This window comes from Acipenser ruthenus, chromosome 13 (genome assembly GCF_902713425.1).
Source record: "Acipenser ruthenus chromosome 13, fAciRut3.2 maternal haplotype, whole genome shotgun sequence".
NCBI classification, from domain to species: Eukaryota; Metazoa; Chordata; class Actinopteri; order Acipenseriformes; family Acipenseridae; genus Acipenser; species Acipenser ruthenus.
The window spans coordinates 28781831-28809348 of NC_081201.1; the positions used below are offsets into that span (position 1 = coordinate 28781831).

General features: G+C 36.6%; 2 protein-coding genes across 4 annotated transcripts in view; one reads left to right on the top strand and one right to left on the bottom strand.

The window, feature by feature from the left end:
- Window positions 1-252: 252 nt before the first annotated feature.
- LOC117417866 (nodal homolog) lies at window positions 253-3605 on the bottom strand. The gene is made up of 3 exons (XM_034030252.3): window positions 3344-3605; window positions 1214-1986; window positions 253-542 (listed from the first exon to the last, which is right to left on the bottom strand). The coding sequence occupies exons 1-3, from the start codon at window positions 3603-3605 to the stop codon at window positions 390-392; spliced, it is 1188 nt and encodes a 395-aa protein (XP_033886143.1). The 3' UTR covers window positions 253-389.
- A 1735-nt stretch (window positions 3606-5340) lies between these two features.
- LOC117417668 (paladin) overlaps window positions 5341-27518 on the top strand; it is an 87419-nt gene continuing 65241 nt past the window's right edge. For 2 of the 3 annotated variants that reach the window (XM_034029854.3, XM_058985023.1), the window contains exon 1: window positions 5341-5605. The gene's annotated coding sequence lies outside the window, so the exon portion shown is untranslated. Of the gene's footprint in view, window positions 5606-19998; window positions 20262-27518 lie in introns of those variants that run through there. The other variant, XM_034029853.3, reaches the window with a different exon arrangement.

Consider the following 27518-nt stretch of genomic DNA (forward strand, 5'->3'; position numbering starts at 1 on the left):
TCCCCCAGATCTTGTTAGCGCACTACTAATCAAGCTAATCAAACTAATCTTTGACGCTTAAATGCAAAACCATTATAATTTCCATTTGACCTCTGCATTATATAACCCAGCCATTCAACAGTAAAGTGTGTCAGTTTGTACTGAAATCCATGCACAAGCAATGTGGTACTGTAATAAGGTTACAGTATTCACAGTGTTTTCATTGTCTTCACAATGCATACAGGTGTTTTGCTAATCTTTCATTCACTTTCCTCAAGCTCCTTCAGGCATTAACCGGGTCTAGCTATTTGGAAGTTTCCATCGCCTCAGCTTGTAGAAAGCAGCGCTCCTGCACCTGTAATTCCAGGAGAAGAGGTAGATCTCAATTCATATCTTTGCTGTTGGTTTCTTCAGTGGCAGCCACATTCTTCCACAATCATTTCCTCGTGATGGCGGAGCACCACCTCCCCGTTCTCATGATAGAGCATGCTCAGTGAGCTCATTTTGGTAGGGACACAGCATGGAGAGGGAACCCGGTCAGGGTGGTAATGCTTCAGCAGGCTCTAAAGAAGAGAAAACAATCCATTTGCTATAGGTTAGTCACAATATTTTACAAATATACCAGTATCATGTCACCTATACCAGTAGATACACCAAGTCCATTACACCATATGTCACTTTTACAAAGCAATTTTAATAGTGTTTTTAGGCAACAAGATACAGTGTGCATTGTTGTGAAATTATGCACTGTTAGGCAGGAGACAAGCACCTACTGTGCTGCAATTTTACAGTACAGCTCACCTTGAAGAGTCTGACTGATTATAAAAATTGACCCCTCCATAACAGAATCCAGGATAACTACATGACGATCCAACCAGCATGCACTGGTTTTTAATGTTGCCATTCTCTTTAAAAACATCAGTACCTATTCTAAGATAATAAGATAAAATCATGTTAACTGGATATAAATAGAAAGCAAAAAAAAAAAAAGACAATTCTTTTACTGTTACTCCTTGAAACTAAATTTTGATCAGGTGGGTTAATACTTGATTACTCTGCATTTATTACACAGTACCCTAGTATTATTTTGATGATGAAAACAACGTTTAAAATTATATTGTTGACTTGTTTACATACCTTGAAACGTTTCATAAATAGTCTGTGGCTCTTTTATCATGATAGTGCAGAACCACAAAGTAGTGATGCGGTTAAAACAAAATTAAACAGATCCTACCTGCATGTACGCATGATTCGTGGGCTTGAAATCCTCTCCAACAGGGGTAGGGCACTCACCTTCGCAGCGGTATGCATTGTATCTCTTGGGGAAGACAATCCATGAGCCCCAGCCAATTTGATTAAAATCTATGTGTAAATCCACTCTACGACAAAGGGGTTTTCTATTGACCGCCCCGTGTTCAGGTGGGGGGTTTATAGGCCAGTTTCTCTGTTTTCTGTTGCGTTTGTGTCTTTTTTGCTGTTTATCTTCACCCTCTGTGTCACCAACCACAAATTTGGACTGTTCCGCTGTACGGAGCAGGCTGGCCGGGGGTCCTCCTTCTGCTTTCAAGTTGGAATAGACAACCACTAAGACCCTGTCGTTGACAGCATGCTGATCTTGTGGGCTTTCCGTGGAAGACAGGGTGATTCTATGGCCCCGTGGGTTCACCCTGACTGGTTTCACTTTCTTTGTTGTCTTAATTCTTAACTTGTTGGGATACATGTTTGTGTTAAACCAGCCAGTTAATAGTTCCGTTACATTGTAGACTTTCCAGTTGGTGGATGAGTTCATCACCGATGATACAGAGAATAAACCAATGTGCTGCTGATCGCGGCAAATTCCATTCTTACAGGGATATTCATGTGTGTGGCGGATTTCCACTGAGGAATCGGCAGAAGTCAGAAATCTGGGCAGCCTGATTCTTAGCTCAGCCATCTGAAGTTCTTCGTCTGTGAGCAGTGAAGAAAAATCAAACGTGGCGATCCATCGATTTCCAATTTGTTCAAAACCTTAAAAAAACAACAACTTTGTAATATTTGAATATTTGATCAATATGCACATGTATAGCATCATATCATCTTCAAGACTATCCTAGTTGTGCTTCCTTGTTAATGACAATAGGGTCAGCATTTAATTTCCTTTAACGTTAAATATTATTCCACGAAAAAGAACGAGGGTTTCTTTGCAAAACTATCCCAATGTTTCTTTTTCACACCTTGTGGCATGTAGACTAGCTGTGCTGCCTTGTTAACTTCTGTCCTAAGTCTAATGGTTTGTGCAAAAAAGGTGAGAAATGTATTTTAATTAGCGATTGAGTACTGTAATGAATTACAAAGACTTCTAATGACATGAAAGCCCAAGTTTACAGAATGGCATACAACTGCATTAATCAATAGGATCACTTAACTATCCGCCATTTAACTAATTGTTCGTCTTTTGTTAGACGCTGACAGCTAAAGATATGACTAAATCTTAAACACATCCAATAATAATAATAATAATAATAATAATAATAATAATAATAATAATAATAATCTATTCAGGTAGCGAGCAGTGAAATATAGACTATATTTTTAGAATAATAATAATAATAAAAAAAAAAACAGCTCCAAATTTTAAGATGCAGACTAAACACAATGCTATAGAAATCAGTAATAAGGATATCCATAAGAAATATAAATTAAATACATATTAACTCCATCCTAGCAAATGGGACCCAAAAAAAAAGTATTTTTCAAAGCCCCGCTCACTCCTTCTAACGGCCATGGAGGAAACGGGACACTTAAGTAATGGCAGGTTAACGAACAGACGCGCTGGAAGATGGGTTAGATAATCTAATCAAGGCAAGTGTGAAAAGAACTGTTGCAAGATATTGATTTGGGTTTCAATTGATTTGTATAGTACTGTCTGGCAAGAGCCTCAATCCACATCACCTAGTTAAGGAAACGCGGTCTGCCCTGAGAATTAGGCTGAAAAGAGGCTCACACAAACACTGATCCCTGGTGATGCTTATTCATCCAGGGAGATGGATGTGTATTGAGCGTTTCTGAGCTGTCTGGGACATAGATTTGACAATCATACAGGGTTACTAAAACAGCAGAGAGACAATCTGAACATTATTGCATTGTTAAATAATGACAAGTTCATGATTTTTGTAACATATTAAATACCGAGTGATAGCAATAATAATAATAATAATAATAATAATAATAATAATAATAATAATAATAATACGTTAAACACCAAAATACTAACCATCTATACTTTAGCCAAACTATTTGCTATTTATTAACAGGTTGTTAGCAAGGTACAAAATGTTAAGAAAAAATGAATGAATGAATGAATGAATATTGTAAAACTCCTTACTTTTTGCAATTACGCTTCTGACAGTGTCGGGTTCTTTCACCACTGCTTTTTGCTCATCGTCTTTCGAAACTCCAGACTGATTTGCAGACTTCAAACTTCTATAAAGATGCATCATGTAAGGAGGAAAGTGATATCCAGAAGAACGCTTGGGTACAGAGACCCCTGGTACTGAATCCAAAGAGCCATATCCAGCCTTGTTGGTCTCTTGTGTCAAAAGCAGAGACGAATGGATAAGAACACTTACAATTCTGAGTAGATTCATGCTGGACCAGCTTTGGCTTATCAATGACAGTTTAGTATTGCATCGGGTAGGTCAGGTTGGCGTTTATATACCCACCCCTTGATGCATAATTAACAAGCACGATCAGACATAAAAGAAACATGACATGCGTTCTGTATTGTCTCGGACTTGTCCAAGGCCATTATGTTGGTAATGAAGCTCCTTTCATTGCTCACCTCAATCGATTTACAAAGCTCAGACACTTGTTTAAGGGTCCTGTTTGTTATACCCTACTACAAGTTACAGTCTTAAACTCAACACCTCCTCCTCATTCGTTACATTATATGGATGTGTTTCTTTTTTAAATGTAACTCCCTTATAGATTATTTGCTCTAAATGCTGCGATATTTCTCGAAAGTTCTCAAATCTTTTGTTTTAATGAGTTGTAGGCAAATCCACGATTTCGCTTTTTACTGTTCTTGTACAACAGAGATTAAATAAAATTTGTTTGGGGGGGTAACAAATATTTTTCACACGTAATTGGTTCCAGAGCCATGTATACAGATTTTTCAATGTTGATTAGTTGTTTGTTTATTGAGTGTTGTGTGTTGTTTAAATACACAGTTGTTTTTACTTAATACATCTTAGACGGTTTCTTTTCTTAAAAAAAATAATGTCACAACATATACACTGCAATAAAATAAACATAAACGCACAACCTAATTAAGCAGAACGATATTACATTTTAACAATCGACCAGAGGCAGTTCGGTATTTTTATTGGATATACAAAAATGACAACAGTACGGACATTTACATTAAAAAAAAAAAAAAAAAAAAAAAAATCCAAGTTCATGTAAAAAGGCTACCTATCTAATAGCTAGGTAAATCTCAAGTCATTACATCAGGAAGGAATTCTATATTATAATTTTATATTATAGCCTACTGTAAATTACAATGAACATTCATTAGGGTGCAAGCATACTTTAAAACAAACAGAAACATTTCACCTGAGCAAAAGCTAAAAGCTGTTTTAGCTATTGTCCTCTTTTTCTAAAGGATATTCCTACATTTGTCTATATCACCATGCTACTACTGCAACTAATAAAGATGACATGATACTATACAAGAACAAACACTGGTTGTCTAGTTTTGTTTATAATAATAATAATAAGTGTCATATAATTAACGTTTTCGTTTTTTGTATATGCTATTGAATTCAGGGTCAAACCCGCAACCTAAAAACTGTGTAACTGTCAGTTGACAGCACAAAGTTTATTTTCGTTAATTCCTGTAGGCGGCAGCAAACTGTAGGTTTGAGAGAATGTGCAATCTGAGCTTCATCGTTTCTCGGTTTTTATTATAACAAATTACATCTGAATATCATTGGCTATATACGAGGAGTTGCATTAATATTTGTCATATCATGCTACGAGTCACACTGAGTATCCACAAGTATTTTTTGGGGGGGTGACATTAAGGTTTTCAGCTCCAAATTAACTTGCAACGATTGGCTTTAGTTGCTTGAATGAGACTGACCATAACACAATTATTGTACAGTTTGCACAAATAAAATAACACTTATGCGCCAATTAAAATACTTATTTGATTTGATAACGTTTCTTTATGCCAAAAGCACGTGCGTATTGTTACAATGTGGCAGAATTTCATCTTGAATGCAGTAAATATAGATACATTTTCCATAAATATTGTTATATCAATGCAAACAAAAGACACGTTTATGCAAAACAGAACTAAATCCCATTTATGTGGCAGGAGCCAAGATTTGGTTTTTTCCCCCAGTGTGCGCATGCTCGTTTGTGCGACTTTTGTGGCTGCGCTCTGATTGAATGAGTGTGTTTTTGCGTGAACCGAAAACTAAAGAAAGTTAACGGAGAACAGACGAAACACATTTTCTAAACTTCCAGTCAACACGGTTTTATGAAGCGTCTAGATTCTAACACTCAGGTAGAACAACGATATACGGTGCACACAAAAGTATTGTAGTTTTCCAAGTGGAAGGGAATTGCTGGCAGTTCGTTGGTGAGTAAAGTTAAATTAATTCACTTTAACAAAAAGTTTTGCCTGCCTGCACGTTGTAGACAGCCGCAGCAATTGTTTACTCAGTTGTGGGTATATCTTAATGATGATCTGTATATAAGTTCATGAACACTTTGTTACGTGTATGATTTAAACACGGAGTAGAAAACGTATCAAGTGAATAAATGTAATGTTTTACAGGAGACTACAATACTTGGCGGTTCAGTTTGTTGTTAAAGGTGCAGTGCCCTGTTTCTACAAAAAAGTGTTTTTGAAGCGGGTATCTGGCAGTGTAATCAATGGGCGGCATTAGGAGGCATACAAGTGGTACACGTTGTTTAATCAATGCTATAACCTTCATACTTTTAAGTATCACACAGCACAAAACGTGTCTTAGTTTGTTTAAATGATAGTCATGATAATGTCAAAACTACATTATGACGTTTATGGCACAACATTTATTTACTGCTGCACCACACGTATTTTCCAATCAGATGGCTTGAGTAGTGTCTGTAAAGGAGGGCAGTTACATGATTTCAATCTTAGTATCATTAAAAGAAGTATATGAAACAATAGTATCACAGTGCAATAGGTGAATAGCTTATGTATCTGAAAGAAAGAAAAAAAAATATTGATATTGTTATGGTATCAGGGTATTCCAGTACCCCTAACAATATATAAAACGCATTCTGGAAATACATAAATTAGTCATGAAGAAAAGCGTCTTATGTGCATGCAAGAGAACATCTGTACAACTCATTCGCCACGATGGAACGTTTTTGAAGTTTGAAAAACAAACACCCACTTTGAATGGATTTTTGCCCACCTGGGAGATGACCTAGATCAGTGATCCTCATGTGTGGCTCTTCTTGTGTCCAGTCTATTTCAGTTCAGGGTTTTCTGCCAGTCATGCCCTTCTTTACAGTACAGAGCTTTGTACTGTAAGGTCCTGGATTGGAATGGTTTACAAATGTTCAAGTTTCTACATTGTTTTTTTTGACAATGTCAAATTAAGTGTAATAATAATAATAATAATAATAATAATAATAATAATAATAATAATAATAGCCATCCTTGCTTCTGTTAATCAATGTAAAGGGATTGGAGCATGATGCCCTGATGGTAGCAAATTCAGCTGATAATCAGCATAAAAGTTGTAAGTTTGTTACATAAAACTTGATTGATTAATGGAACCTCTTCATCACCATCAGACCTTAACAACCCATTTAGGTTAATCTTCATTTAAAGCAAATCACTTATCTTAATGAAGAATCAAAAAGCAGCATCTATCACAGCCCTGTATCAAAGACTGACTTGTCCATCGTGACTGATTTGCAACAGGGAGATGCAGTTTTTAAGTACTACAGACAATATGGTGGGGACATTTGCATATCTAATTAATCTGTTATGTAGGGATAACCCATTCACACAACAGTATGTGCTACTCCTTCATTTGAAGCAATAATAAGAATAAGAATAATGATAATAATAATAATAATAATGCAGAGTAATTGTTAGAAGGAGTGTTTGCTTTTAGTGTAGTATCAGAAGCCAGCTGGATATACAGAAGCACGCTCTTTCCAGCTCTTCCTCTTAAACGTTTGGAAACTCCCAAGCATCTTATCAGATGTAGACGGAGGGTGTATCGAATGAAACATTTTTCTGTTTAACTTAATTATCATGGATAATTCTGATATTCCTTAAGGACACACTTTTTGTTTTTGAATGTTTGGTGGTGATGTTTATTTTTCTACTGACAAACGGCATAAAAGTGTATGTCATTGAAAAATGTAACAGTTACACAGAGCACCCCTAAGACATTTGTCCACACCTTTATCAATGGAAGGAAGGTTAAGTTTAACTTTCTTATTTGGGATTCTGATTCAGGGGTTTTAGCTGACATAGCACAATTTCTACTAAGGATTGGAATTATTTAATTAGTCCTAATGTTCAAATTCTTCTGAAAATGCTGTCACAAAAACAACTGGATGGATCCCTTCAGTAGATTCATTTAACCATATTATTAATCTGGTATTAATGTCTTAATTTATGATCAAGATTCTTTTTTGTAAAATGTTTAAAACATTTTGTTTAATTTAAAACATTAAAGTAATAAAAATAAACTTACTGCATTTTTGCAAACATTTAAATGAGAAGTTTTATCTTTTTATTGTCTAATTTCCCACTTTCAGTTTTTAAACTCTTCCTTGTGGTGTGTCAGTCAGCACTCACATATCCGACCCTATAACATTTTGACTTCAGTGACAGTTAAACGAGAGTGATGCATATCTGAATATTTCATTTTGGCCTGTTCCAACGTTTTTTCAGGGGACACAAAAATACATAGCTAAAATAAGTAGGCTTCTATTTAGATGTACTGTAGTTGATTTTGTTGGTATAGTACTATATTTTCAACAGAAGTCGTATTTTAATTAAAAAAGATATGATTCTGAAAATGTTACTTGCCAAAAGAGATGACTGTGGACACAAGGACTGTAATGCACTACATACTTTTAAATCTGGATTTCCATTACATGAGAGTAGCAGTATGTAAAATTCACCATTAATGACCTAACAGCAAAATTAAATCAAAATGTTACCCATGCACGAAACTACTGCGTAATACATAAAAGGCAATACAATTTAGCAAAAAATTTAAAAAACAACACCACCAGTTTCCAGAATTAAAACAGTATCCAAAGTCAGTATTCAAAGTTGCAGAATATAGTGCTCGATAAGGCCCTAATGTCAAAGTTCACTTGCAAATGAAAATGCACAAAAGCAACTAAAGGTCACAAATTAAAAAAAAGTGCATCACAGCATCTAAAACTGTTTAATGATTAAGTTTTACATTACTGTAGCTTGTCTCATTTGCTTTGTTTTTGCTGCATATACGTCGTGTGAAATTGGAGGAAGCGCTGTGGAATTGCACAATAAAGACAGATTGATTTGGCTTGCGAGAAAAAAATAACAAAACAAAAAAACGTGGGCTGTGATGGATATTCAAATAAATTGTAACACTGAAGAGATGGGCTTTGTATCACAAAACTGGTTACCATTGTTTTCTTTAAAAAAAAATACCTAGATTTACCTTGAACAATGAGTTTTTATTTAGTAAATTGATTTTTATTTTGTATTAACTTGTTATAATCTGGACATTGCCTGAGAAATGAACGGAGCAATTACTGAACAGTCCGTGTACGATGGAGTCTGAACTGCTTGTTATTGGAGTGTCATTTTCTTTGGAGGTTCCCACCGAGGATAGTTTTGTAGACCAGTTGTGTTTTTCCTGAACATTTGCTGTCCAATAGCTACGAAATGAGCTTTCATTATGGTGTCCTGTTACAGACATGAATTCTCTTGTCTCCAGACCAACAGATAGAAGTTGAACAGCTGTTGCTCTCACACAGTGATTTGTGTACCTTTTGGTGAGATTGGCGTTTTCACTAATGGTAGCCATTAAATTGCCAAGCGTGTTTTTTCCCAGTGGTTTGTAGGTATACCAAGTAGGTTGTGTGGCAGCATTTTCAGGAGAAACTTTACATAAATAGACTTGGTGTTTAGGTAGTTTGTCATGTTGTCAGTTTAACTGTAAGCAGGAATGTAATAAAAAAAAAATACCTGTATTAATTTAACATATGTGCTGGGATATAATATGTATGTATTTCGTGAATAACAGCTGCATAATGCCATTAAATATTAATGTATTGGCCTGGCGCTACTGAGATTTAAATAAAGACTGGGTTTCATTTGCAGAACTGTTCCAGTGATTTATTACAGATTCTGCAATATGTCTAGTTTTGAATAAGAAAGTCTCAATATGGGGTTTACTTACTGTGTTTAACATCTGTGCAGTTTAATTGATTTACATAAATATTTTTTGTATACGTTGTATGTTCTGCTTTTATATATATATACAGCTGAGGTTGACCAAGATTTGAGAGAGGAAATATGACTAAGTTGCCTTGAGGGTCAAACTGTTATTTTTTTGCTGAGCTGAGCTGGTAATTAAAGCCAGGGCCTTATAGCTCAGCTAAGCTACACTGCCCCCTGAAGGTTTTTCCTGAGGTTTGCTATTTTATAAATGAATACATGTTGTATGTGAAGCTCAAAGTACCACATTCTAAACTGTAATTCTCACAGCTGTATTCTGTGATTTTTGTCAATCAAGTCTTGATGGGCCGAATGGCATTTTCTCATTCCCAAACATTTATTTTCTTAATTTACATCATAGGTATTGTGCAATAAAAGAAGACAACTCTGTTACTCCTGTGGGAAACAGTTAAAGGGAGTGACCCTGTTATAAATCATCCAAGCTAGAGGGCTTGAAAAGAACATAAGAACATAAGAACATAAGAACATAAGAAAGTTTACAAACGAGAGGCCATTCAGCCCATCTTGCTCGTTTGGTTGTTAGTAGCTTATTGATCCCAGAATCTCATCAAGCAGCTTCTTGAAGGATCCCAGGGTGTCAGCTTCAACAACATTACTGGGGAGTTGGTTCCAGACCCTCTGTGTAAAAAAGTGCCTCCTATTTTCTGTTCTGAATGCCCCTTTATCTAATCTCCATTTGTGACCCAGGTCCTTGTTTCTTTTTCAGGTCAAAGAAGTCCCCTGGGTTGACATTGTCTATACCTTTTAGGATTTTGAATGTTTGAATCAGATCGCCACGTAGTCTTCTTTGTTCAAGACTGAATAGATTCAATTCTTTTAGTGCAGCTCTACATGGTATCAGACATTTAGCATAGTACCCCTCACTGATAAATCGCACCGCAGTTCAAATGAATAAGCTGGCAGTGGCAGCCGTAACAATTTGTTTTCGAGTACAAGTGGCAGAAAGGTTTGGCCCAACTAACCGCTGGTAGCGTTAACAAATGCATCATTACTGACAGCATATGTCAAGAAATGATGTAGGGTATTGCCAGCTGTTTGTGACGGTGAAGATCCCTCCTATTTTTCCATTAATTGCTGTCTTAAAGGCATGTGTCTACCTCATTATCACAACAGCTTTCTCACAAGCACTCTATCATTTTGCTGTAGTTTTCTAGACTTTGACTCAAGTGAATCTCATTTATTCTGCATCAATAATAAGTTAACTTCCTGTCTAGCAGGTATTCGGGTCCCAGTGAGAGGTCAGTTATAGTCTAATCCCTCCTACTGATGGGCCCCGATTTCTAAGCAACTGCTAATAAAAGAATGTGAATGCAATACAACTAGCAAGAAACCACTCAATAACTGAACTATAATTGAAGTGTTAATTCCTGTAACAAAGTTGTTTCTTACTATTTTTATACTATTCCTCTTATGAATTTTGTCTTTGCAATTTTTTATAATCTTGACTTATTGTTTCATAAAAGTGCTTTCCAAAATACTTTGGTAAATACTGTCTGTAGTGTACTTCCATTCACTGTATACAGTAGGTGTCAAAATGTCCAGTTTTTAACTGAACATGTGATATCACAAAAAGGTATTTCCATTTTATTAAGTAAAAGAAAGTTTTCAGTTTGTTTGCCTTGCCTGCCATGAAATGTGTTACACTTGCACTTTTTAGGTAATTTCACATCAAAAGTGTTTTTGGGGTCAAGCATCTTACTGGCTGCAAGCATGTCAGTCCTTGGGGAAAGAACCTGATTGGTTGCTTACAGAAAAGAAGGCCCTAAAAGGGGTGGGAACAAATCCAATCTGCAAGTGAAATGACCATGAAAGTGCAAGACTATCTAAAAGCAATGACTGTAAACAGGGATTCCTTAACCTAGTGTAGTTCCAGACATAATTTTTTTAAATGAAAATTCATGCTAAAGCATACAGTATTTCTTTCAAGCCTACACATTTCAGACCTACGTAATGAATGGGTGTGCATTGTCTTGGGGGAGGGTCATTATGACTATTCTCAGCTTTAATGGTCAATGGAAATTGGTGAATGGAAATTGCATTCAGAGCAAGGTACCGCTATCTCTGAACTATAGGTGTTATAGATATTATACTGGCAATTACTATTTTGTTTAAAATAGTTCTCACTACTCTTTTGATGCTTCCATGTTTTAGATATAATTTCACTTGGACTCAATGAGGCTAACACCCCTGTGAACCAGAATGAGATTGACATGTTTATAGTTTAGAATAGGAGATCATAACACATGTTGATGTGCCCATGTGTACTTTCATTAAATCCTTCAATAATCTGTCCTATGCAGCAATGTGAGAAAGTAGATCTCTGTGAGCTACAGTGTGCTAAATATCAAGTTTTATCTCAGTTTTAACACGTTTTTGCTTGTGAATCGAGTAGTTGTAGCATACAAATTGTTATGATGATAAATGACAATACTGTACTGAGGTTTTTAATTTTCTGTAATTTGAAGGACATTCAGATACCTGGCTCCAGTTGATCTTGCAAACACTGCTTAAATAGTAACTGTCACTGTCGGCCTGCTTTGCAGTTTCCACTACTGGCACCAGGTGTCACTTATGTGGATTAAGAAGCAGAAACAATGTGGAATATTGGAAATAAGAGAGTTCTGAAGAAAAAAGATGTACTGTATGCATGCATGTTGAATGAGTAATTAGAACTGGCACAAAGTATAAGGCAGCACAAATTGTTGACCTGAGTGGTTTTCTTGCATAGTTCTAATCAATTACTGATTTCCAATGTTCATTTGTCCAGTGCACAAAATACTATCTGCCCTTGATTAGCAGTTGCATGTTTTAGTAGGGTGTTGCTCTGTCTGCATTTGCACTTTACACTATTGAACCACACAGGAAATATGTTTGATTGAGATTTTTTTAATGTGCTAATTAATGCATAAGGACGCAGCAGGTTGCTTGCAAGATTTCAGCAAAGTGGAGAACTACAGCTTTGCTTTCAGTGGCATTTTAACTAATGAATACAATGGAATGAAAGTTATATAAGTCCAGCATGAATGCACAGATCACCACGTGTGTGTTAATCATCATAAGCTATATGAAATAAAATTATTTGGAATGTAAAGTTTGTGGTGGAGGAAATACAAATTCAATATATGAAGAATGTGATACTAAAGTCTTTTGACTTTGATTAGGTTGTGGTTATGTTTTAGGCTGTAATTAGGAAACTTCATTGCCCTGGGTAAATTTTCCAATAAAGATGAGTTTCAACAACACAAAACCACCACTCAGTCCGCCTGGAATCACATGTTTCATACATGCCATATTCATAACATAAACAAGCAGAATATTCGATTACCTGATGCCAGCGAATCATTGGCTCATTCTTGTTGTTGAATGCTTTTAACCTGAATACTTAATTTCAACTTCCGATAAAAGTTTACTTAATACACAGTTTCATAATATTGAAATTATAACATGTTTTATATACTATTATGTGTGCTCTGTGTTGATTATCTGTTTTATGTTAGAAAATAGTTTTTGCTTTAATAATATGCATGGAAAACAATAAAGCAGAAACAACATATGATATTAAACAGGTAATGCATTAAATAATTGGAAATGTATATGATACAATCCTATCCCCTTTTAATCCAGGTTTTCAAGCAGGAAACAACATAAGCAGTTAAAATGGTGATGGAATGACTGGGTGTTCTCCAGCACTGTAACTGAGTTTTAACAGAAATCTTTATAATGCTGGTATAGAGCAGCTCTGAAAGCAGTTATTAGTGATTACTATGGCAACTGTTCTCCCTTTTCATGTAAGACAAGAGATCAAACCTGAAGATAGTCAGTAGGCCTCTTTACAATGATGCTGTGCACAAACCATTCAAAGCAAAGCAATTAAATGTGTCAGTTGGAGGCACAGAACGAAGGGCAAAAAGATTCTAGGACCACCGCCAAGGACCCTGAAGCTGATGCCTACAGTGATGTTGCATTAACAGCTGAATAGGTTCAGTCGTCTTAACATTACATAGGAGAATGCAACATCCTCACTGTGATTTTATCTAGTGACCAATTGATGGAGTGTGACTTTATCCATACCTGCAAAATCTGTGCACATGTCAAATATGCATGACAGAGCTGATAATATAATGCCAACTATATTTAAATTTCTAAATGAATGAAATAAATAACTGCAGTTTAAACTAATTTTGTCCCCACATATGGCTGTAATTAATTCTTAAACTTTGGAGTCCCAAATGTTAATGAGAGTTCTGGGGAAGTGTTTAAAACAAATGGTTTGAATGTGTATCTTATTTTGCCATCGGAAGTTATGGAAGTATTTTTTCATATGGGCCTGTGGCTTAGTGGCGGGCAGTCAAGGCTGGTCAGCGGCTGAAATAGCAAACCCCAAACACAGAACTTTAGTTTAAAGCGTCTTGGCGCACTTTTAATAACAAAATAAATCAAAACAGGAACAAACAAAACGTTTAAACAAAAACTCTTCAAAACAAACAGCATGTAACACCTAAGCTCCAGCTATCCCGGTGTTCTCTTACTTTCTTACTCCCTGTTTAGGCTGGGCAACACATCTTCACTGAACTGTCTCCAACACACACACTCCAAACAAACACTCCTTTGTTCCTTTTATACCATGTGGCCAGTGGCTTGATTGATTCCACCCAATTAATCAATCAAACAATTAAACAATGCCATGTGGCTGTGCAAGGGTGGCCATCTTGGTTCCAGCTTCCTTCACCAAGATGGCCACAAGTCACCAAAGTATCACGCCTACCCGTGCACCCATGTGCAGAGCCTCTGCCCTGTCAGTCCCAAATTTAAACATGGAAAAATGTGATAGACTTTCAAATACATTTTGCCTCAAGTTGTCACCAGATTATTTTCCTGGAACACCTCTCTGCATTTATTAAAGCGTAGGGGATGGTTTTGTTGCCTGGAAACCGGACAGAGAGTTTGCCCAGAGGTTAGTATTTTCTGAGAAATCATTTCAGGTGTGCATTTGATTGAAAATCTGTTTTATGGATGTGTTCCTGAAAGTCAGTAACTTGATAATGTAGGTACTGTTGCTAAAGGAAGCAATCCAGCTCAATAAAAGCAAAGTTGAAATCAAGTACCGTACAAGTATTATTATTATTATTATTTGTTTATTTAGCAGACGCCTTTATCCAAGGCGACTCACAGAGACTAGTACAATTGTACAAAGTACAATTATTAACCCAAGATAGATACTTTAGAATGTCTGTACAAACTACATCATGAAAGATTAATTTTGAAACTTTACAGATTCATATAAAATACGGCACCATATTTTTTACTATGCTTTTGTACCTGTCATAGATCTTCAAAAAGGTTTAAGATGGTTCTGGTGAATAGTACTGTGTTCCTTTGAGAACTGAACATAAAGATTTTAGACACTTTAATTCTCATTTCTCTTAATTTCTCCGTAACATTAAAAATCAGACTTAAACTTAAGGGAGAAGATCAGATAAAAGACACACAATGGAGACAGCAGTACAATTTGTCCCAATTTTTACCTATTTAAGGCTTGAGTAATCGGACGCTGAGGTAAATATATGCTTTTTTCCACAGGAAACTGTTTAGCCATTCCGACTGCCTGTTTCATTTAGCTGTGCCATTGCGACACATTTGTTTGACTTTTATTTACATTCCTTCTTGTCTCTGACATTCAAAACAGTTCTACAGTTTGTCTCCCCTCAGAATATATTATATACACCGGTGGCAGTGTTTTGTGACGGTTAAGATTAAGTGTTATGTGAATGAATAATATAAAAATACTGTTTTGGCAAGACTGTAGATAGATATATTAGGACAGCAGTCAGGCCAAAACCTTGCTAGCTTTGACATATGAATTTACAAAAACAGTTCACAATGTTCTTTTTTTATCATGCACACTCCACAGCCACGCTGGATAGTGTATCTCAAAAGTTGACTGGGGGGGGGGGGGGAACCCCATCAAACTGCATCACCCTGTTTTCCACCATTCCATAGCATAGCACAGCCTGTCTTCAAAATCACAGCAGAAAGACCAAATGATACATTTTAAAAAATTTAAATCCAGGATCTTGAAACAGTCGAGAGGACCTGTCGAGTGTAGCATAGCTTCACTCTCTCTCAGATTGTATCCACTCTGAAGACTTCTCATTTACTCTGCATCCTGTAGGTGTTGCTTAAGTACATTTCATATTGTTTAATTCCTTTACTTGTGCATAACCTACACAACTATTTCAGAACAATGCTACTATTGACATCCTGGCATTTTCTTTAAAAACAAAGGGCAACCAAATTTGCAGTTGCATTAAGCACAAACAATTTTAACAAAATAAAATACACAAATAATTGTACTGTCGTCTACATTTGTCCAAGATGGTGTGATTTTATATTGGCATCAGTATATACTGCTATTATTCAATTTTTTTTTTTGCCAAATCTATGATTAATATCGATGTTTATTTTAGAAAGAATTTGCTATTTTTTTTCTTTTTTCGATTTATTTATTTTTCAATTCAAGCAGAGAATGGGTGAAATCGACCTTTATGCTTTAAAAAAACAGACTTTTAATGCCATTTGAAAAACGTCTCATTTAGCGAAACCCCTTTATCATTTAGCATGCAACAAAACCATGGTTACTAACATTCTAATTGAAATAACATTTGGTCACAACAGAGATATACCTTGTAAAGATAAATATCCTCCACAAATTTAAAAAAATGTTTCAAACCGTTGAAAACACAGCATATAAAAGTGTATTACACAAACTTTTATAGCATAAATTTAAAAATAATATGCACAGAACAAAACATTAGATAGTTGAATAGAACTAACCTGCACTTTTTTTTCGGAGTCTGAGCTCCCCCCTCTCCTGCTTCAGCACACCTGGACACAGTCACAGACAATGCAGACGGGCCCGCTTCGTCCTGCCGCTGAGACTTCAGCCGTCGGCCAGGGTATTGTGCACAATATTCATAAAGTGTTTTTCTCTTGCGCACCATTTTCAAATCAAACTAGTAACTGTCACCATATAGCTAAAAAGATAACCTACACCATAATCCACTCATTTCAAAGTAGGAGCTTTGAATGACAGGCGCTGTAGCTGGCAAATGAAAGTGCACAGTCAGTGCAGGTTTTGATGTTTGACAGTCATTTAAACAAATGACTGCTTCTAGATCTGTCAGAACAGGGTGAAACTACAGTACTAATGGACCACTGAGATGACTGACTGTGACCCCCAGCCATTCAGAGCGGAAGGGACACGGGCCAGACAGCAAGTATAAAAACTACACAAACTAGAGATGATTTCTAAATGATTATTTTTGGTAAGAAAATAAAAAAAATGGAAGTGGTTTTACCAAAGTTTATTGTATATAAATTTATTTCAGTCTACGTTTAATGAGCTTTCCCGATTAGTATTGAAAAGTAGCAAGCCTAGTTATACTGTATGGCAGGCATTCTGGTGCATGAGTACAGGCAATAGTCTGATAGCCCTATATTGCTGTACATTCTGGGGAACTTAGTTGATTGGTATGCTATCAGAAGAAAGGGTGAGTCACACCTTCCAGTTCTCTAAGGAGAAGGTGTTATAACATACTTAATATAAATCAAAAAAGATGTGTATTGGACAGAAATGTGAGAACAAGTCTTTCAGACAGTTTTAACCATGTGAGCAGAATCTACAGTAAGAATGGAGCCTGCGTTTCAGAAGCGCTGTATTGAAGATGGTGGATTGTGTTTCATAACAGTGTCTTGATATGCACGACAGCTGCCAGTTCAAGATGTCTGTTAGTTACACATATTAGTCATGCGATTTGGAAATGTTAAACTCATGACAGCACATTTTGAATTTGTCTAGCTGTCGCTTACAGAACAAGTCTAGTTTATTAAAATGTAATAGATAGCAATAAACTGAACTTTGTTTCATTTCTTTATTTGATATAATATTTGAGACACGGTATTTCAGGCTGAACCAGATTCGATAAGCTCTGTCTGTGGAGTCTTCTGAACCAGCTATAGACTATGCTAGTAAAGTCTGTTGCAACAATGAATAATGAGCATGGGCACGAACAATCCTTCATTTATTGGATGTTCATTCACTCTGGGTTTTACCGGTTTGACAATATAAATGGTCTTGGCACCACTGGTTCCTTTCTGTGTCTGTGAATTGAAATTGTCGGTTGTTCCAAACTGTAACATCCTGGGAGTGTTTGGTTCCACTTCCATCTTGACACATGGTCTATGGAAGATTTTGAGCTGGTTTTAGGGCTGTGTCGATGCTTTCAGTGTTTATTTTTGAGGAGCACAAAAATACTGTAATACAGCACTCAATGATTAGAGTAATATGTTTATTTTTTAGGTGTCTTAAGTTCTTAAGTGAAGCATCATTAAAACCTGTTCATTGTTCAGTTGTGCAGAGGTATTTATACCTGGTCGATAACTTTTCATTGTTTTCACAGACTTCGCCCTGGCCAGACTCAGTCAGGCAGGGTCAACGGAAGTAAACAAAGTTGTGAATCACATCTAACACTATAAAGACTTGAAACCTATTGAGTCCTTGGAAAATTGTTCCAAATACACTACTACATTAGGAAAACCAAATTTATACTGGATGGATATGTTAATACTCTTAATAAGATAAATAGAAAGAATATACGTAAACTGGAAAATGTATATAGACAATGGGAGATATATGTTTTCAATTCAACTAATTTACTTGTTACTAATTATCTGGATATATCTGCTCTTGTCAAAAATAAATATAAACTGAAAGATTGCTGGGTATTGTGTACCAGCAAGCATGCATGTTTAACTTAAGAGTCAGTACAAGTCTTACTTCAGCTGCTAGCCCAGCCAACTTTCTAATATAAAATGAAAATATTATTCTAGGCCAAGACCAGTGGTGATGATGGATAATTTTGCTCTTCCCATTTTTGTTCTTGAACATACTGTACATAGCTGATATTTTTGCTTATGGAAAGGTCAGTGATCCCTCTTAAGTTTTACAGAACCTTTTAATGTTGAACATAGTGAATTGCTGACTGTGAGTAGAAATAACTGTTTTCAAAATAACTTAATTTATTGCAAGCATTTTTACATGTCTGCAATTAATTAGGGCATTGGCTTTTAGTTCCACCCTAAAGCAGCCTGTGTATGATAATTCCCCTTAGAAATCTCTGCAACACAGAGCCCTGATTTACACAGCTGAGAAACAACATAGGGTTGTGAGATGTAAGATAACACAATTAATCTTTTCTGTGGTTAGATTTTGTTTTACATCATCAAAACTGTAAAAACTAGGTCACTAATATAACACAGGCAGAATGGCTTAATTGAGAAACTGTTGCCTTAGAAGAAAGCTGAACAACTAATGGTTAAAAGAAAAAAAAAAAAAAAAAACTTTGTTGCTTACGTGTCTGTCATGTCATGTAACCCAAGGCAGGTAGATTTTCACTGTCGATTGGCAAGTGCAACGGTTTTTTTTAGTGGTTGTCTAACAGTTTTAAAGAATTAAAGTACCAAGTAAAATGAACATTTATTTGCTTGTGTTATACTTCAGAGATATTCCTGATGTGCTGCTCAGCTCTTTGTCCTCAAAACTCTAAGGATTAATTGCTTCTGTCGAAGACAGAGAAAAATGACAAAATGTTTGGCAAATGTTCTCTCCATTACAGTGCTCTATTCTTTTCCTCTAAGAAGAGAGAATAAATTAGCATAGTGTTTGCTTCTGGCCATGTCAGTCAATTTACAACCATCAGTAACATTATGTACATTACAAACTTAGAAGAATTATCTGTTCTAAACTGCCCTCAAAATATAGGCTTCCTGATGGATACTGAGAAAAGATTTTGTTTGGGAAAAGTAGTAGTGTATTGTTTTGTGTGTTCCTCTTCATGTTATTTCATCTTTCTATTTAAAGTGTCATTAAAAACAGTCAGCCGTTATCAAATACATTTTGACCGGGACACCAATAAATGAAATGGGTGGGCGGCTGTAGAATAAGACTAATTGTGGATCTATTAATGCTTGCAGTTTCAGCCTGAAAATACATTGGATATTTAAATTATGCAGTAACATGCACATTTCCTGCCAGAGCTTGCACTTTTTTTAAACACCATAACCCCCTGCCTTTCACTTGTACATGTGCAGAAATAATCACCTGCCTACAAGATTGGTACACAGCACAGACAGTGCAAATAAATCAACACCACCTTGATTTTGCTCAACCCTCTTACAGTTCAAGGGTGTTGAGAATTATGCTACCTTTGTTAGAATGGTGGTTTGTATGCAGAGTTCTATTCGGTTAACTACCTGTTTCCCTGCACCTACATGCTAAAGGATTGTGTTCAGTTCTGCTTCCACAAGACCTTCTGTTTGGTAGGTAGGCTGTTGCCAGGAGCCCAGGCCTGTGATTGGACATTGCCTGGTTGATGAGTAAAGCCTGTAGTTCCGCCCCCACATCCTCTTGCACATACAGAACCAGTGCTGAGATGTTAGGATCTGCCTCACTTGCTAGAGCTTCACTCGCGCTGAATTTGCTCTAGTTATTCAACTGAAGCACACAATAATTGCCTTCTCTATAAGGAACTCTTAATGATGCTAGCCTGCTTTAGCACCGTAGAATCGCAGGGTAGAGTGTCACCAAAAAGTCACCAGAAAGACATATGTTAGACTGAGATTTGGATTATAGTGTATATTTAATTTTCTTTCCGTCTTCTTCAAACAATTGCAAACAACTGGATGTTCTTGGGATACAGCAAATCAGGTACTGTTACGGTTTATGCATTCTTGTGGCTATTGGTTTGGTTTCTTGGTTGATCAGTTTGTTTGCTAGTTTTATATACAGTGCTTATCATAGCCATAAATACAGTGTCTTGCAGTGTGTGTCGGATCAATGGAGGTTTCCAAAAAATGCTGAAATACTTATTGTAGTTATTTTCACAGGAAGTATTTTTCTTGCGTTTCAATGAATGGTGTCTTAATATTTTTTTAGTTTAAGAGGATCATCAAATATAACTTTGAAATGTCATTTTGTGAAGCGCCATATGAGTGTTAGGATTCACTTCTAGTTTTGGCGCTTCTATCAGTTGTTTTAATGGGTTATAGCCATGTGTAATACCACTGGTACTTTTATTTTAACACACTTTAACTCCACTGGGAGATGCAGTGGTCCAGCATGTGATTGGTCTGACAGTGGAAGTCGGCACATAAAGATGATGTGTGGTTAAACAAACAAATTAAGGCCTATCCACTTTATCACTATGGCTCTGGGAACTTTACAAACCAGATCCACCCTTACAAGACTGCATACCAGTTTGCTGCGTCCATCTCTATCGAGATGACAACACAGATAATGACATCTGCTTAGGAAAAGTGTGATGAGTCTGTTAATAGAGGAAGATGTGTCATCTGGAGCAGGTAGACCACACTAAAGGCAATCATGCAGGACATACAAAAAGAAGCAAGGTATTCAGTATTAGTGCATGTTATTGATTGCCTGAATGTATACATTTCTGGTAAACTGGAAGTGCAATGTGCATTCACTTGTCCTTGCCTGTTTATTATAGTACTTACAGTACCAGTAGACTAAACAGTAAATACAAACAGAAGCTGAAAAGCTCTGTTATTGTTGTGGGCACATAAATGGATATGGCAAATTGACATTTCTTTGAAATTTAATTACAGTTTTTTTTTTCTCCAGTAAAACACCTGTTGTGAATCATTTTAGTCCAATTCTCCTTTTGCAATTAGCTTAGGTTTCAATGGTGTCTGCAGCACAGCGTTCTGTGTTTACAGTATGGTCTAGTTGCCTTTTTAGGAAAACATATTATAAAAGTGTGCAAAACATCAAGGGGGAAATGATTTGTTACCTTTACTTAACTGGCACATATTCATTAGACAACAGAGTCAGAATACAATGCTGTGAATATTAGTTCATTTGGTTCTCTTTAGAGCTTCAACACTATAGAGGAACAGAAATGCAAAAGCTTTCAAGCATTAGTAAACACAGAAAATCAGACTGAGCTTGACACGTAATGGGAAAAAAATCCTATATTTTTTGCAGGACTTGTATACATAATATGTATTACCAGTGGCCGCGGAGCGGGTAGGGGGGCACCTAGTAAATTAAAAAAAAAAAAAAAAAAAACGCTCTAAAAAGATATACGGTCCCTGGTGGTGACGTCTCCGTTCAGACCCCTTCAGAAACCCCCTCCCCCCAACACCATGCAAGTTACATTTTAGAACAAATCTCACACTGGGAAACTTAATTAATTGAGAAACCGTAAAGTTTTCAACAATAACTTTGGAAACCTATTCTAATGACTTTGATTTTGACCGCTTGCACACACAGCTGCTTATGATGCCTGACATTTTAAAAGAAGCATGGGGAAAAATAAATTAAAAAGGTGACAAGCATCCGATCCATCTCTAATGCAATAACTGTAGTGCCAGTATGGCAAGCCAAATTATCATTTAGAGATATCTCGAAATGCATTTCAAGATATCTTAAATTGAATTGCAGATATCTCAAACTAACTCGGTTTCAAGATATCTCAAACTAATTTCGAGTTATCTCAAATTCAATTCGAGATATCTCAAATTCAATTTGAGATAGCTCAAATGGACTTCCTGTCTAGTTTAAGATCTCAAATTGACTTCCTGTGAAAATGCGCGATGTTTTGAATTGACTTCCAGCCCATTGCAAGATATCTCAAACTAGACAGGAAGTCAATTCGAGATATCTCAAATTGAATTTGATATATCATTTAAAGCGCCAATTACAGATATCTTGAAATGGAGCTTTAAATGAGATATCTCAATTAATTTGAGATCTCATTTAAAGCTCAATTTCGAGATATCTCAAATTGACTTCCTGTCTAGTAAAGTCCATTCAAAACATAGAGCATTTTCACAGGAAGTCAATTTGAGATATCTCAAACTAGACAGGGAGTCAATTTGAGATCTCAAATTCAATTAGAGATATCTCAAACAGGACAGGAAGTCCATTTGAGATATCTCAAATTGAATTTAAGATATCTCAAATTAAATGTGAGATATCTTGAAATCGAGTTAGTTTGAGAAATCTGCAGTTTAATTTAAGATATCTTGAAATGTATTTCGAGATATCTCTAAATGGTAATTTGGCTTGCCGTAGTGCCAGTGGCTCGAAGATTACTTCCAGAAGTTCACAAACTGCTCCGCTTGTATTGCACAACCGCAGCGCAGCAGAAAGGTGCTTTTCTCTTCGTCGCATAAAAAAATATTTACGATCAAAAATGACACAGAACAGATTTAATGACTTGATGTGTGGGTATATCCATAGGGAACCCCTCGCCTGACAGATAGAACCTCAGTTGCATTGGAATTTGCACAGAGAAGTACAAAGAGACAGGATTTCTTTGGAAAGTGTTTTCGCTTTCATTCTATTGTGTTCCAAATAACCATGTTGAGTATTGTAGTGAGTAACCTCTATACGATATGGCCGCCCACTTCAAGTGCCTTTGAGTATTACATTATTTTGCTTACTCTAGCAATGTGGAAGTAGAATGTGGCTAGATGCAGAGCTTTTTCAGATTAAACCACATTACACACAGTTTTAAATCATAGGGGAGAAACATCAGCTGCCCAAAATAAGCAGAAATTAAAGACATGCGATTTTAAAATAGATTTAGAGTCTCATTTTAATAGTGTTTTTACTTCTATGACCAAGCCAGTTGCTAACTAACATTTAAACAGGCCTTTTCAGAGTTACTGTATTTGTCCATACTAGAAGTTCTCTTTCTAGGTAGTGAACTGAGTAAAGCTTCACAAATGTTTGTTCTTTAACAAATACCCTGAGGGAAGTACAAACTGTTTCATATTTTGGCAGTTAACTTCTGAATATCAAAAAGAAAATGGTACTGTAGGTACACAAAAATGTGAATAATTAATAAAAAATCAATTATATCAGGACGTTTCGGACTACAAGTCCTTCTTCAGTTGGATGGAAAATGCAGTGCGTAAATAGCATTTTTTTAAAATTAAAAACTTGTGAATATACTGTAGATGCCCCAAAGGATCGTTTTCATCTTAGGTAAACCTCTTGTACTGTACTAGACGGTTGTATGTAATGATCTATTTATGTAATATTCATTGCCTATGGGAGAATATATTTATAAAATCTCTTTGACAAAAGAAAATGAGGTGCACCTTTGGTTCATTCCACACCAACTCAACCAGAAAAGGTGCATTTTGTTGCCTGACTGTCTCAGATTTTTTTAAAATTTCCCCTTCAAGCTGTGACCTGGTAAAGGTCAATCTAAAGTGAAAAAGTGACCTGACCAGAAAATTCACCCTTGGCGCAACTTAGACCTCGTTCGACTTCTAGAAACCACACATCACAAAGTTCATTAATCAACAAATTTAAAATTATTGCAGGCGTGAACTAGAACAGGGAGAGAGATTTTCTTCCATTCATAGAACATCTGTCCTTGGGGAAGGTTCACTTGAAGGTGTTCGGTCCGGCATAACCTTCACTTGTGCTCCATCATCAGAGACGTTCTCAACTTCTCCAGGGAACATTTTATTGTCATACAACACCTTCACCCCGCCACCAACTTGTAGACACAGCTGAGCTGGACCCTCCTGGAGAACCGTCTTTCAACACTGTCACCACAGGGAGTTCTGTACTTTCCATACTCATGCTGGCCAATCAGTCAATTAAGCATCCTGGGCAGGCACACCTGAAAGTCTTTGGAGTTTAAGTGTTCAGTTGCAGGGAACCTCTACCTTGCCACAATAGGCTAAGTCCTATTTCTTCAGGATGTGTCAGTTGCCAGTATGCATTATTATTTAGTTCTTAGCGCCGCACGGAGCATGTTCAAAACCGCATGGCAGCCACACTGCATTGTCAAAATGGTGGCAGGCATGTAAACGGTGGGGTAAACGAGGAATTTTCCATATTTTTTTCAATACCAGACCTCACAGCCAAAGGAAATTTTGAGATTGCAAACCGCATACGGTATGGAAAGCATATCTTAAAGATCATGAAATAGTTAACTTCTCAAGCACCTTAAGTTTGCCAAGATTATCTATTTTTTGTGTTTTCTATCAGTTTGTAGTTTTTAAAACGCACCTAAGTGAGGTTTTGGTAGTTTCAAATGTCACTGTAACAAAGAAATCTAAGTTCCACACGCAAGTTCATAACCCATCAGCACCAAGCTAGTGCCACTGAAAGCACACCCTGTCACTTTTTACTCTAGATCTAACCCCAGACAAGGCAAAATTTTAGAATAACGCCAGTTCAGTTCGGACTATATTTAACCTCACCAAAGTGGCCATAAGCAATGCTCGAATGCATGACAAATGCAACTTAAAAAATCTGCCAAAATGTTTTGCTTGATTCATGTGGATCTTATCAACATCTATCCAAAAATATCTTTGGGTGATTTTGTGGAGCCCCTCCACGTGAGTTATTTCAGTCTAAACTTGGTAGAAATACCAAAAATTCAGATTTCAGAAGGGGGTTAATGACCAAGGTTTGAACAAGGTTCGTACAGCAATACTAACATTTTAGGACCTGCATCCCCTACAAGGTAAAGGGTTGGGCTGAAGTTTGAATAAAACTCGTCACTTACCCCTCGTTTGGCAACTTGTCAAAAATGAGTCAGGTGCTGCTGGTATTTTTTTTCTCTAAAGCCCTATTCATTACAAGTCGAACGAGGTGCTACACATGATGGTAGCGTCTGTTGAGCCCAGGGTGATTTTTCTGGTCAGGGTCACTTTTTCACTTTAGGTTGACCTTTGCCAGGTAACAGCTCGAAGGGGAAAAAATAAGAGATTTGCATTTCTGAACTCAGCGGGCACAAAACCCCCCAGCTGAATTTTTCTAGCAAAATCTGAGATGGTTGGGCAACGGCTCTGGTTGAGTTGGTATGGAATGACCCCTTTATGAAAGAGGGTCCATTGAGATAAGAAACAGGCTAATTGAAGCAAGTCTGAAATGGTTATTCAGACTGTGTAAATGATTAGTCCTGTATTTTATATTATACAAGGACATACTGAACACGTACATATTACAAATATTGGGACACCCTGTTTGCCAATGGCGAAGGTAGTGTGTTTGACAGTTCCCAATGAAATGTTGTAATTGGACTGTGACGTACATTTGATTTTATGTATGTCCTGGCAAGTGTCATTAGATCATATGGAAAGTAATGCAAATGGCCTTCAATTTATGGGTTTGTTTTGTTTTTGAGTGGGTTCAATATGTTTCTAGCACACAATGTTTTAATGTTTTGGGCTCTGGGGTTTGTTCGACATCTGACTCTAAGTGTCACCTCTGAAAGGGGTAGAGTTAAATACATGAAAACAAGCATCTGTTCTGTAACTATGTGAATGTTAAGAGGTTCTGGTGTGCCAGCACTAGGCAACCATTAATAGCAGCAATGTCACTGAACAGATAAACAGATGGATTTGTAATATAAACTCTCGAACTGGGAAGTAGTTCATGCTGGTTGCTTGTTTTTTCCACTGAATGAATAGCATGAGAAATGATATTTAATGTTACTATTACAATAATGCAAGAATATTGTGTTCTGCCTTACTGTGTGTTCAGGTTTAGCTAAAGAACACAGTAGAACAGCAGAAGGTTTTCATTGCTGAGATCTACAGTACATCTCATTTCCAAGGAAGACAGCATTTGGCCCTGGATACAGTTTCTTATAGGGGTCAAACAGAAGAAAAAGATGTTGCAGATGCTTCAATATTGGTGTAAATGTAGTCCCCCTAACTCTGAACTATGTTGTATCATGAAGTTTGTAAGAGGCAATTAACATAAAACATAAAAAAAAACGGTCTCATAATTTGACTAGCTCAAGAACCTGTAGCTATTTGGCATAGAAACCACACCAGCTCTACACTAGTTTATTCAGTGGAAAACAAGTTCTTAATTTAATATTCACCAGTCCTGGTCACAGTACCTAATTTTAGCTTCTAACCCCCTGTTGAACTGTATCGTATATGTGACGAGTGAAACTTGCGGTTGTTTTTGTTTGTTTTTCTTCTGCATTAGTAACTGTACTGTCTGCAAACCTGATGTAGTAAATCTGCATTTGATAAGCATCTTGCAAATAATGTGATTTCAGGTGGTTTTATTGTACAGCGTAAATCAAGATTGTTTAATGGAACAGAGTGATCATAAGGATGTGAGGAGGAAATGCAGTACAAGCTCTGTGTCTATGAAGTAATTTCCTTGCTCCGAGTTCCTTTGCTCATTCTCCCATACCGTCCTCTACAATAACAGACAAACACAGGCTTCTCATTTCAGTGCTCTTGAGACCTAGTTGTGTGTAGATGTATGTTTCAATGGGCTTGGAGCCCTCCCTGCTAGGATGTACTACTGAGCATCTGATAACCCACTTCCTGTTGTGTGCTAGCTCTTCCTGTTTTGTAGTGTTATGAGTTAACGGCCTGAAGAGACTGCATCCTGTGATAAAAGACTGTGCACCAAGGATGCTGGGCGCTTCTGTGCTCACTTTTTGGCGATGAAACATGAACAATATTCTGCTACACATCCAACAATAGTAAACTGGCTTCAAATATTTTCCCATTGCTTTCTCTTCCATACCATTAGACCACAAGAAACGGCACTGCCGTGCAATATCTGCTACAGGAGACAGGACAGGAAGTAACTGTTAGTGAATTCCTATCTTTAGCATCCCCTGACATTTAGATGTAAAATATGCTGTAATTGTATAAAAGCAAATGATCATTGGCAAGTTTGTGATAATGCTAATTTCTCCATTACAGTCTCTTTCTTGGTGAAATTGGTTAAATAGGGACTGCTTTTTGTTATGTTTACACCAGTGCAAAGTTAGAGAAAGACTGAGGAGCTTCCTTCACATGAGTTCAAGTAACTATAGTACATACTGCTATAAGTCCTTTGATTTTGTACACCCTACTGTCTTCCATTGGGAATTTCAGAAGTACCTTTAGTACCCTGGTACAATTTGGTGTGGCGTTTCTATGTTTTTTCTATGTA